Source organism: Vipera ursinii (genome assembly GCF_947247035.1).
Source record: "Vipera ursinii genome assembly, chromosome: 2".
NCBI classification, from domain to species: domain Eukaryota; kingdom Metazoa; phylum Chordata; class Lepidosauria; order Squamata; family Viperidae; genus Vipera; species Vipera ursinii.
The window spans coordinates 87,686,253-87,699,714 of NC_139513.1; the positions used below are offsets into that span (position 1 = coordinate 87,686,253).

General features: G+C 43.5%; 1 protein-coding gene across 1 annotated transcript in view; it reads left to right on the top strand.

The window, feature by feature from the left end:
• SAR1B (secretion associated Ras related GTPase 1B) overlaps positions 1-12,830 on the top strand; it is a 31,187-nt gene extending 18,357 nt beyond the window's left edge. Inside the window, exons 4-7 of the mRNA XM_083352317.1 lie at positions 857-922; positions 2,633-2,736; positions 10,259-10,390; positions 10,901-12,830. Of these exons, the coding sequence (XP_083208443.1) occupies positions 857-922; positions 2,633-2,736; positions 10,259-10,390; positions 10,901-11,017 (419 nt within the window). The 3' untranslated portion in view covers positions 11,018-12,830. The remainder of the gene's footprint in view (positions 1-856; positions 923-2,632; positions 2,737-10,258; positions 10,391-10,900) is intronic.
• Positions 12,831-13,462: the final 632 nt, after the last annotated feature.

The window sequence follows — 13,462 nt, forward strand, 5'->3', positions numbered from 1 at the left end:
TTAAAAGTAGTCATAGCCAGATGGGCTGTGGGAAACAAACAAAATCTATAATGCGCCAACCAGAGTTTTACAAACTGTATGCAAGCTTTCAAGTTCTTACGACTTGAACAAAGTAGTTAAATGTCAAAAATGTGATTGATTGTCCAACTCTATACAGATTATCATATACAGTATCAAACTTTTGGAATACAGAGTTTGACATTTTATGAAGAATGTTGGCTCTAATGAGCCTGGGGAATCAGTTATGAAAATTATCTTACAAAAGTAGAAAGAAAGTAAAACTTAGATGTTAAACAATAAAGTCAAGTTATGTATTTTCTGTCAATCTTTGAAACATCTTTAAACTGTAAGGGGCTGTATTTTCATATGGTCTAGATTCAGTAACATATTAAGGAGTTAAACTTCCTCCCGCCTTTCTTCCTTCCTTTCTTCCTTCCTTCCTTCCTTCCTTTCTTTCTTTCTCTTTCTTTCTTTCTTTCTTTCTCTTTCTTTCTTCCTTTCCCTTTCCCTCTACTGCTGATAATAAAAATTATTTTTATTTATGACAATTTCAAATACAAATTTTAAGTATGAAAGAAATCAAATAGTTAGGGTTTTATTAAATGTTTGCTGCCACTTACATAAGCAATCAAAAATATCTTACAACAGTGAAAATGAACTGTACAAATATACAAACTGGATTACAATCAAAATTAGTCAAACATTAAAAACTTGATGAAGGAGTTGGAACAGTTATTTATTTTTTTTCAATTTGTCCTAATTTGACCTTGTAATGACATAGGCCATTAACCAACCCAGGGAGGATTTACCAAAAGATGCTTCTTGTTTCTTTAAAAAAATAATTTCATGTTTCTAGCTTCGGAAGAGCTGACAATTGCTGGTATGACGTTTACAACTTTTGATCTAGGAGGACATGCTCAAGGTAAGAGAAGCAAACAGGGAGAATTCTCACTGGGGTATCTGAATGATGCTAGTTTAATCTTTGTTTTGATGTGCCTTAGGGTGATCATACTACAACTTTTTTCCAGTTCTGAAAATCTTTCTAATATTGCGAATATTTGATTTTAAATTTGTTGTGTAGACATCTTTCTGATGCTTTTTTCTCATTATAAATGCACATACTAAGTCTAAGCCTTTGTATCCTTTGCATGGGTGAAGGCAACTTAAATGTTGTATCATTGCACCTTCATTATTCTAACACTTTCCAGTCAAATTTCAGCAATTCATTTTTATTTCTAATAATAACAGAAAGTATGATTACGGTACAATTATCTTATGATTTTTAATTGGATAAAATTACACCCACCTTGGGTTTTTGTTGCATTTGAAATAAGATTAAATGAAGACAAATTATTGTAAGATTTGCTCTGCTGTTATAATATTAGAGTAAGTTAATTCCCTAGTCATTCTAACTATGTATTTATATATTTATCAACTTCGACTTCCAGGGGTTTCAAAATGGTATTTTCTAGAATACATGAAATGCTGCTCCTGAAAGAGTGTGCTATTTAACTTTTTAATACGATATATTAGTAATACAGGTAGCCCTTCATTTACAACAGTTTGTTTAATTACCGTTCAATGTTACAACGGCACTGAAAAATGTGACTTATGACCGTTTTTCACAGCTATGTCCTTTGCAATATCTCTATGATCATGTGATCAAAATTCAGGTGCTTGGCAATTGGTTAATATCTATGACCGTTGCAGCGTCCCAGGATCATGTGATCACCTTTTGCGGCCTTCTGACAAGCAAAGTCAATGGGGAAGCCAGATTCGCATAATAACCAGATTACTAACTTATCAATGGCAGTGATTCACTTAACAAATGAGGCAAGAAAGGTCATAAAATGGAGCAAAGCTCACTGAACAAATGTCTCACTTAACAGCAAAAGTTTTGGACTCAATTGTGGTCGTACGTCAAGGACTACCTGTACTTACTGGACAGGTTTCTTTAAAATTCCACTTCAAAATATACTTTTTTCAAAGGCTCTTAATACTATATGCTAATTCTACAATAAATCCACAAGAAGCTGTTTTTCTCAATGTAAATGATGTGGTTTTCAGTTTCAAGCCCAGTGCAAAAGAAAAAAAATCACTTTTCAAAAACCTTTTCACATACATAGATCCCAGTGCCTTTTTCAAAAGTTTATCCAACAGAATGAAATGGCACTGCTGGTAGCGTTCAATTTACATTTATTTGTTTAATGACTGTTCAAAGTTACGATACTGAAAATGTCATATAACTGATCCTAGCACTTATGACCATCACCACATCCCTAGGTTCACATGATCAATATTCGAAGCGCTTGACAGCTGGCGTGTATTTACAATGGCTTCAGTCCTGGGGCTGTGTGATTGCCAATTGTAACCTTCCCAGCTTGCTTCTAACAAGTAAAGTCAATGGGAGAAGCCAGCTTCACATAGCAATGGCAGTGATTTGCTTAACAGCTGTGGCAAAAAAGGTTGTAAAATCTGGTCTGGCTCGCTTAACAACCAACTTGCTTAGCAGTGAAAATTCTGGTCCCAATTATGGTCATTAGTCAAGGAGTACCTGTAACATCTATGAATACAGTAACAAGAGTTACCGGCAATTTTCTGTTGCAATCTCATTTATAACCCTTTTTATTAGCTCGCAGGGTTTGGAAAAACTATCTGCCTGCCATCAATGGCATTGTCTTTCTAGTGGACTGTGCGGATCATGAAAGATTGGCTGAATCTAAGGAAGAACTTGATGTGAGTTTATGTGTATTTAGCACTTATTAAAATACAGATTAAAAGCTCATCATTGTGATGACTGAGGGGAAAGCAACAAAACTTTTATGATACAAAATTTGTGTGGATATCTGTTGTGTCATTGCGGGAAAAACCAGTTACCATTATCCTTTACTTTTCCTTAAATCTGGGTTAGTAAAGTTGGAATTGTCAAAAGTCACAGACCAGGAGGTTCACAATTTGCCCAATAAGAATTGTGTTCTTGGGTATGAAACTTCTCCCTATTAAAGAATGTATTTGATCAACAGAAGATGTTCAAGGCCCATAACGTATATTCTATGTCTACGTTCTAGAGGAAGCTTGACCATGTTTCTTATTTCATAGCATTACTGGAAAGTAATATGCACTGCGAGATCAATTTTTCATCTCTTGCAAGCCATTGTAGGAAAATATTGAAGAGCATTTTATGTTTCATAACATAAATAAATGGACTTTTTAAAATATTTCTGGGAAAAAATATTATCCCAATCCCCAAATTTAATTGTGATTGCTAATTAGTTATCTTCTCATAATTTTAATAGTTACCACTCATTATTATATATAAGTCATGTTATAATCTGATTGGACTTAAAATGATATTAAATGATCACATGACCATATCATATGTGTCAGTGAATCTTCAACAGCTCTGGCTTAGAAAAACTGATCCTTACAAATACATTGGGGGGGGTTGAATTTACCCTGAATACAATTTTTGATGAATCAATTCTAATCTTAGCTTGATTGATACCATTTTAACATTTTAAGATAGGAATCCATTTTGGGGGCTTTGTTATACAGTTGCAAGAAAAAGTATGTGAACCCTTTGGGATTACGTGGAGTTTTGCCTGAATTGGCCATAAAATGCGCTCTAAACGTTATGTAAGTCACAACAATAGAAAAACACAGTCTGCTTAAAATAATACTACACAAACATTAGCTGTTGTCATGTTTTAATTGAACATAAGATGGAAACATTCACAGTGCAGGGTGGAAAAAGTATGTGAACCTTTGGACTTAATAACTGGTTGACCCTCCTTTGGCAGCAATAACCTCAACCAAACGTTTCCTGTAGTTGCAGATCAGACCTGCACAACGATCTGGAGTAATTTTGGACCATTCCTTTGCACAAAACTGTTTCAGTGTAGCAATATTCTTGGGATGTCTGGTGTGAATCGCTCTCTTAAGGTCATGCCACAGCATTTCAATCGGGTTGAGGTCAGGACTCTGACTGGGCCACTCCAGAAGGCGTATTCTGTTCTGTTGAAGCCATTGTTTTGTTGAATTACTTGTATGCTTTGGGTCATTGTCCTGTTGCATCACCCATCCTCTGCGGAGCTTCAGTTGGCAGACAGATGGTCATACGTTTTCCTGCAAAATGTCCTGATAAACTCTGGATTTCATTTTCCCATCAATGACAACAATCCGTCCAGGCCCTGAGGCAGCAAAGCAGCCCCAAACCATGATGCTCCCTCTGGCATGTTTTACAGTGGGGATGAGGTTTTGATGTTGGTGTGCTGTGCCTTTTTTTCTCCACACATAGTGTTGTGTGTTTTTCCCAAACAACTCAATTTTGGTTTCATCTGTCCACAGTATATTTTGCCAGTAGTGCTGTGGAACATCCAGGTGCTCTTTTGCAAACTTCAAATCTGCTGCAATATTTTTTTTGGACAGCAATGGCTTCCTCCGTGGTGTCCTCCCATGTACTCCATTCTTGTTTAATTTTTTCCTTATTGTAGATGTGTCAACAAAAATGTTAGCTGTGCCAGAGATTTCTGTAGGTCTTTAGCTGACACTCTAGGATTCTTCCTTTACCTCATTAAGCATTATGCGCTGTGCTCTTGCAGTCATTTTTACAGGACGACCACGCCTAGGGAGAGTAGCAACAGTGCTAAACTTTCTCCATTTGTAGACAGTCTGTCTTACCATGGACACATGAACATCAAGGCTTTTGGAGATACTTTTGTAACCCTTTCCAGCTTCATGCAAGTCAACAATTCTTGATCGTAAGTCTTCTGAGAGCTCTTTTCTGCGATGCATGCTTCACATCAGACAGTGCTTCTTGAGACCAGTAAACCCAAAACAGGTGTGTTTTTTTAAAGGGCAGGATGGCTGTCAGCAACACATCCAATATCATCACACTGGTTGGAGTCAAGGTTGGCTCACTCCTGGCTCCAATTAGATCTTGGAGAAGTCATTAGGCTAGGGGTTCACATACTTTTTCCACCCTGCACTGTGAATGTTTCCATCTTATGTTCAATTAAAACATGGCAAGAGCTAATGTTTGTGTAGTATTATTTTAAGCAGACTGTGTTTTTCTATTGTTGTGACTTACATGACGTTTAGAGTGCATTTTCAAGTTTCAAGTTTCAAGTTTTATTTAATTTGTATACCGCCCTTCTCCTTGGTAGGGACTCAGGGCGGTTCACAGGGCATATATAAAAAAAACGATACAAAAATTAAAAAAGATTAAACCAATGCCCAGTTAAAAACAGTAACACAATTCTAAAACAACAATTTAAAACCCATAATCCCCCGTCAGGCCAGACCAGCTAATTCAAATAGGTGGGTCTTCAGGCCACGACGGAAAGTTCGGAGGTCTGATGCCGTCCGGAGCTCCACCGGCAGTTGGTTCCATAATGCCGGAGCGCCCACAGAGAAGGCTCTCCCCCTGGGGGCCACCAGTCGGCATTCCCTGACTGGCGGCACCCTGAGGAGGCCCTCTCTGTGGGAACGCACAGGGCGGAGGGGAGTTGATGCCGGCAGCAGGTGGTCCCCGAGGTAACCCGGACCCATGCCATGTAAGGACTTAAAGATCATAACCAAAACCTTGAACCTCACCCGGAAGACAACTGGTAACCAATGCAGCTCGCGGAGCAAAGGTGTAACATGGGAGTACCGGGAAACTCCCAAGACAACTCTCGCGGCCGCATTCTGTACCAGTTGGAGCCTCCGAGTGGTCTTCAAGGGAAGCCCCATGTAGAGAGCATTACAGTAGTCAAGGCGAGAGGTCACGAGCGCATGAGTGACCGTACACAGGGCATCCCGGTTCAGATAGGGCCGCAACTGGCGCACCAGGCGAACCTGGGCGAAAGCCCCCCTAGTCACGGCCACTATATGATCTTCCAGGGTAAGCTGTGAATCTAGGAGGACTCCCAAGTTGCGAGCCCTATCCACGGGGGGTAAGAGCTCACCCCCCATAGAAAGAGATGGAACATTTTGAATGTCCCGGGATGCCGGAATGTACAGCCACTCAGTCTTGTCAGGGTTGAGTTGAAGTCTGTTCCTCCCCATCCAGACCCGAACCGCCTCCAGGCAACGGGACATCACAGCGAGGGCATCACTGGGGTGGTTTGGGGTCAAAAAGAAAAGTTGGGTATCATCGGCATATTGATGATACCCAACTCCAAAACCACGAATGATCTCACCCAGCGGTTTCATATAGATGTTGAACAGGAGAGGTGAGAGAACCGACCCCTGAGGAACTCCACAAACGAGAGACCTAGGGGCCGATCTCTGCCCCCCTGCCAACACCGACTGCGAGCGTCCCAGGAGATAGGAGGAGAACCACTGAAGAACTGTGCCTCCCACTCCCAATCCCCTGAGACGCCGCAGCAAGATACCATGGTCAATGGTATCGAAAGCCGCCGAGAGGTCTAATAGGACTAGGACAGAGGAATATCCCCTATCCCGAGCCCTCCAGAGATCATTCACCAGAGCGACCAATGCCATCTCCGTGCTGTACCCGGGCCTGAAACCCGATTGGTAGGGGTCCAGATAATCCGCTTCATCCAGGACCAGAGGGAGCTGATGCGCCACCACACTCTCGACAACCTTCGCAAGAAAGCGAAGGTTGGAGACTGGACGAAAGTTGCTCAATACAGCTGGGTCCAAGGCAGGCTTCTTGAGGAGAGGTCTCACCACCGCCTCCTTCAAGACGGTGGGGAAATAACCCTCACTCAAAGAAGCAGATATAACCGCCTGGAGCCAGCCTCGTGTCCTCTCCCTAGCTGCATAAACCAGCCAGGAAGTGCACGGGTCCAACAAACATGTGGAGGAGCTCAGCCTCCCCATAATCCTGTCCACTTCATCAGGGGTCACAGAATCAAACTCTTCCCAGGTAACGTTGACAAGACCGCCCGTGTCCTGACCGCCTGACTCTGCCCAGCTGGAGTCCAAACCGGTCCGAATCCGAGCGATTTTATCCGACAGATGTTGACTAAATTCCTCGGCACGACCCTGCAAGGGATCCTCCCTCACCTCCTGATTAAGAAGTGAGCGAGTCACCCTAAACAAGGCGGCCGGGCGATTATCTGCGGACGCGATGAGGGTGGAGAAGTAATTACACCTCGCCACCCTCATCGCTGCGAGATAAGACCTAATATAGGTTCTTAACCGCAACCAGTCGGGTTCGGATCGGCTAGACCTCCAGTGGCTCTCTAGGCCCCGTTTCCGACGCTTCATCTCCCGGAGCTCCGCGGAAAACCATGGAGCTCGCTGGGGTCTGCGCCGGGTCAGGGGCCGCAAGGGTACAACCCGGTCAAGTGCCTCAGTGGCTGCCCTTTCCCAGGCTTCCACTAAGGCATCCGCCGAGCTGTGAGCAGTGGAGGCAGGTGGGGACCCCAGCGCCGCTTGGAATCTATCAGGATCCATTAAGCGTCTGGGGCGGTACCATCTAATTGGCTCCGTGCCCCCACGGCGGGGGATGGCAAAACGGAAGACCAGCCGCAGGAGATGATGATCGGTCCATGACAGGGGCATAATAAATGGAGAGCCCCCACCTAGATCATCCAACCACCGTCTAGATAAAAAAATCAGGTCAAGAGTGTGGCCTCCCTCATGAGTTGGTTCTGAAATTACTTGCGTCAGGTCCATGGCCGCCATGGAAGCCATGAACTCCCGAGCTAGCTCAGATGAACCTCCCAGGGATGGTAGATTGAAGTCTCCCAAAACTATAAGTTTGGGAAACTCAACCACCAAACCCGAGAGGATATCGAGCAGCTCGGGCAGGGCTGCCGCTGTGCGACTAGGCGAAATGTACACCAGCAGCAAGCCCAACTGCGCCCCAGGACCAAATCTCACAAAGAGAGACTCACACCCGACTATCTGAGAAACGGTGGTCTCCCGTGGGCATAAGGTCTAACCGCCACTCCCCCACCCCTACCATGAGTTCGTGGCCGGTGTAGCACCCGGAAGCCTGGTGGGCAGAGGTCAACCAAAGGGACCCCACCCTCTGGGCCCAACCAAGTCTCCGTGATGCAAGCCAGGTCCGCATGCTCACCCTCAACTAAATCCCTAACGAGGGGAGCTTTGTTAACCACGGACCTGGCATTCAGGTACACCAGCCGGAGCTCAGGAGGCTGCACATCCTCGCTCCCGGGATCTCGGGGAAGAAGCAGAGGGTCGGAGCGCCTCACCGCTTGCAAGTAGCGGGGACGGCCCTCCCAGTAGCGATACGGCCCCCTGTCTATCCGCCTGCTGCCATTCCCCGTCGTGGGAATTGATAATCCCACGACCCGTTCATGAGCCCCGGCGACAACGCCACCCCGTTCTCCCCCCGTGCAATCAGACCCAAGTCTGGTCTGAACCATGGTAGATCGGCCACCCCCCATAGCCAAACAACCCCTATCTCCCACCCCGCTCCCTAGCCCTATAAAAAATTTAGATAAAAAAATAATCAGAGGCTTTCTAGATTTACATTGACGGCCCCTGCCCCTGCCCAGCCATCTCTCAGAGACCCAAAACTCGGGCCCGTCATCAAGGTTAGAAACGTTTAAGGAGGCGGGTCGCACCCAGGAGAGGGGGCACCCCTGAGGGCGTACAAACGCGTGCTCGTATATTGCCGCATAAATATAAAAAAGTCCAAACAGTCCAGGATAGGCATCCCTTAGTTGTCCATGGGAGGATTGAACATGACAGATGTCTGGATCCCCACCCAACTTCACTGCCACTCAGTTGGGTGGCCCCCGAGACAGGCCGCACCCCGTTCTCTCACAACGGGTTGAGACTCCGTTCCTGGGGGTGGACCAGGTATCCTCTGGGTAGGCAAACCCCATAGAGCTCCTACCTCTATGAGGTTGCAAATGGAGAAGTCCAGCCACTCTCCCACCGTGGCCGATACCCAGGTATGTCGAAAGTCCAAAGGGAGAGGGGGGAGGGTAGGCAGGCAGATGGTAAGAAAGTGTGTCCAAGGCAAGGAGGATAGGCAGGCCAGAATAAAAATAGTCTGAATCACCGGCGTCACTGCAAGAGCAGTCCGAAGATGATACACGATGCAAGAGCCCCATGTCGTCCTTGCTCCGGTAAGATAACTCCCGGTCGTCCTCTTCGCCACCCAAGTGGTCCGAAGACGCCGTCGCCATAAGAGGCGGCCTGAAGCAAGGGTATAGGTCAACCATCGTCGCCAAGGTGAATAATAATAGTCGCCCTCTCCACCGCCAAAACGGCCCGAGGGCGACACCATCACCAAAGCGGGCCAAGGCGGCTTGGGGCCACATGGAAGTCCCGCCGCCGGCGAAAAGATCAAAAGCCCAAAGGCACCAGAGTCAGCAGCCGGCCCCCGCAGACGGGGCAACAGTCTCAGAAACGCCGGTACAGACAAAAATGGCCCTAAAGCCAGCTGGTGAATTCCCGAGCGTCCGGAGCATATCGTCGTCACCGTCGCCGCCAAACCCGGGCCGCCGCCACCATCGCCATCACCGCCGAGCGCGGCCCAAAAAATCATCGCGCAGGCTGCTACCCGCGCCAAGGCCGACGCCCACGCCGCCGACGCCATCATCACCGCCGCCGACCGGACAGCCCTACGGGCCTCACGGGCACACTCCTCACTGACGGGCGTCCTCCTCATCAGCCCGAGCCGGCCCGAGAACAACCAAAGTGGCCCGGACGGCCAGAAAGCAGCAGGGAGCGCCACACCAGATATGAGCAGCCCAGACGCTCCGGAGAAAGTAAAAAAACGGCGGGAGGAAGCAGCCAGAAGGTAGCAGGGCCAGCAGCCAGCAGCCGGTCGCTCAAACAACACAAGTCCAAATAGACCGCTGCCGGCTTCGTCAGCCTCTGCGTTGCCACACTGCCCCTCGGCAAAACCCCAATCCCATCTCAGCAAGCCATAAGGCTTGTGAGGGGCTCCCAAGGGACGCCTATCAGCTGGAGCTCGCGGAGCTCAGCCGAGCGCGTCCTCCATCTTGGGCATGCGTAGAAAAAAAAATTCATGCAAAACTCCACGTAATCCCAAAGGGTTCACATACTTTTTCTTGCAACTGTATATCATATTTGATCCTCGTTTAATTTTATGAAGTAGAATCACATGGAAAAAGCCATTTTGTATACAGTATATCTGACTCTTCCTACTTATTTTAATGTTCAAGACATCTGGAAGTCAGTCAGCATAGATAATTTTGAATACCTATACTTCAGAAAGTCTTCAGAAGTTTCTCCATGTCCTTCTATTTTATACTGATTATATGAAACCTAAAATATTGAAAGTTTCTTCATTTCTTCATAGGCATTAATGACGGATGAAACTGTTGCTAACGTGCCTATCCTAATTCTTGGCAACAAGATTGACAGACCAGAAGCCATCAGTGAAGAGAGGTTACGAGAAATGTTTGGTTTGTATGGCCAGACAACAGGAAAGGTATGTGCCTTTTTCCATAACACTAAACTCTGGGATTCAGTCTCTTAGCCATATGTTTTTCTCATGTATTTCTGTACTCTGCTTTTTTTCTAGCTTCTCCAACATTCTGTAACAATTCCATATTTCTAATGCAGTTGAATAATATCTCAGGAATTCAGTTGTAACAAGTTTGTTGGATTTTTATCTAATTCATTATCTAATTATGTTATTTACAATTTATTTAAAAGTAAATTTCTCCTTTTTTTCCTTGTGAAACTATTGCCAGATACATATTGCCTGCCTAGAAAGTAAAGAGATACCTATAACCAAACTATTTCTGTCCAGGAATAGTTATACATAGAATATAGAATATTCTTTAGTGGCCAAATGTGGTTGGACATTAGATAAAAAGAGCTACAAAAGTTAAAGGTGGTCAACACTATCAAATAGTACTGTTGGGCATTGTCTTCCTGTAAAGAAAACTCTTATCAAGAATTCTTGACTGAATTTGCACCCTCTTTTTTTTTTCAGGGGAATGTCTCAGTGAAGGAATTGAACACTCGGCCCTCAGAGGTTTTCATGTGCAGTGTGTTAAAGAGACAAGGTTACGGGGAAGGATTCCGCTGGATGGCACAATACATTGATTAATGCCAAATTCACATTACTACATACTATCCAAACCTGTTCATGTTCTGATCAATCAGTGTACATAACTTGAACTTAACAGACTTTGGTTACAAAAGCGCATTTTTTTTATTGTATCAATTGTGTTAAATTTTAAGTGTAAAGGCTGAAAACAGATTTTAAGCAAGTTTGTCAATTTGGATCTTGTAACGTTAGTCTCTTAGGCCTATCAAACCACCTTCTTTTTGAATTAACTTATATGTTGTCTGCAGTTCTTACCCATTTTTGTTTTTAGCTTTCCAACACAGTATGTTTTTTGAATGCACTTTTTAACAGCTCAAACTTACAGACTTGTTGGTCCTATTTAATGCTCATCATGTTAAATTTTTAGGTATTTTTTTCAGAACCAATTTTATAAATGTAAAGTGAATAACGACTTCTCAAAGGATAGTAATGAATAAGCTTTATGAATAATTGCATGATGCCTTACGGTTTTCAATAATATACTTTCTTATGCAACGTCATGCAATAAAACTAAATCCCATTTCGTGGCATCTTTAATGGGGAAATGTTTCGTTTTAACGTGTCTTAACCTAGTAAATACGTTTTAAAATGTGAATCTGTGGGTAGTTTTCTAAAATGCAGTATAATTTCTGTGTACTGTAGACTTTTTATATTATTTATTTGATTATCTTTATGCTGGGAATGAATCGCACTAACGTTATCCATGCTTGTGGATGTAAATGTTCAGTCACTGTTTTTTACACTGTACAGAAAGAAGCACTACTGTATGGTCTCGTTGTGTAGTGCACTGTGTAGTGCTAGTGAGTGCCAGAGTGCAGCTTTTTAGAAAACCATTGGGTTGGTACTGCAAATACACATTTAGAAGCCTTGCTCCTGTGTGAATTATCTTACTGGATTGAGTATGGTGTAGCCTGCTGTCTTCCCCACTGCTCTGAGCACAGCTTTGTCACAGCATTCACACAACTTGTCAAAGGTTGCAAAAGGTGACTGCCATCCAAGTGGGATGGAGAACAGGTCAGTACTTTGTTGCCATCCTTGATGATAGAGATGGAATTTTGTTTTTTTTTAATTTTCTTTTAACTACATATCTGTTAATAAACGGAGTGTGGTCATTCAGAGAAGGAGCTGTGTATAAACTTCCTGGGTGTTTTTTTTTAAATTTACCATTGCCACAAAGTTCCATATTTTGATTTTTTTTAAAAAAAAACCCCAAAAAATGGATTTAGGAAATGAAAAAAAATACCCTTAGAGCAGTCAATCGCTCTAAGAATCCTAGCGGCCTTGCATGCAATTTCTTTCACTGGTGGAGCCAAGTGTTCAGATGGCCCAGGGAGCCCTCTATGGGTCATGTTTGAAACTGCTTTCCTTTCCTTCTCCCTTCAGTCCACATGCTGATTAAGATTCATGTGCTAGATTTAAAAGTGAATGGAGAGAAGGCCTCACGCACAGATTGGAGTTGTTAGACTGCCTTGTGTAAAGCCTTGGAGGTAGGGTTTTTGAAGGACTATAATTATTTTTATTATATATACTTATTATCAGGAAATAAGCTTTTCACTGATGCGCACCCCTCTGCCTTTTCAGAAGAGCTGGAAATGAGAGCATAAAGGACAAAGTTGATATGGTCACTGGTATCTTGCGGAGTTATAGTACAGTACAGGTAGTCTTCAATTTATGACCATTGTTTTAACAACCATTCAGAGGTACTGAAAAAAGTAACTTACAACCAGTTCTCGCACTTATAACCCTTATAGAGTTCCCATAGTCCCATGATCGAAATTCAGGTGTTTCTGAAGCCAGCATATATTTACAATTGTTGCCGTATCTTGGGGTGGGGTGGGGTGGAGTGGGTCACATGATCCTTATTTAGGAGGCTTCTGACGAACAAAGTCAATGGGGGGTGGGGAAGCCAGATTTGCTTAAAGACTATGGTGAGTCACTTAACAAACGTGACAGAAAAGATCCTAAACTCACTTAACCGCATCCCATCCCAATTGTGATCTACCTGTATACAAATATAACATTTAAAAATTGTTCAAGTATACGCTTAACCTTAAGAAGGCAATTATATTTTTGGGAAGATACTAACCCCACCACCACCACCATACACCAGATTAAACTTTATACTTCTGATAAAGGAGATCTTGACTATTAAATCAATTTGTTTATACTGCCTGTAGCTCTCATTTTGCATGCTGTTGGTCTTCTATAGCTTTAATCAAAGCAAGCATTTTAGTTTTTCTCCCCTTTCATTCAAAATGCTTTTAGAATCTGAAGAAATCTTTTTCAGTAGACACTTCATAAAATTAGAATGATCAATCAGTATTAGTATCAGTATTAGAGGGAACTAGCATCTTGATTTTAATTTTTGCAAAGGAATTAGAGAAATGGTTTGCTCCTGCTGGTATCTGGAAATGTTATCTTCCTTGATTCTTTATTTTAATTGTT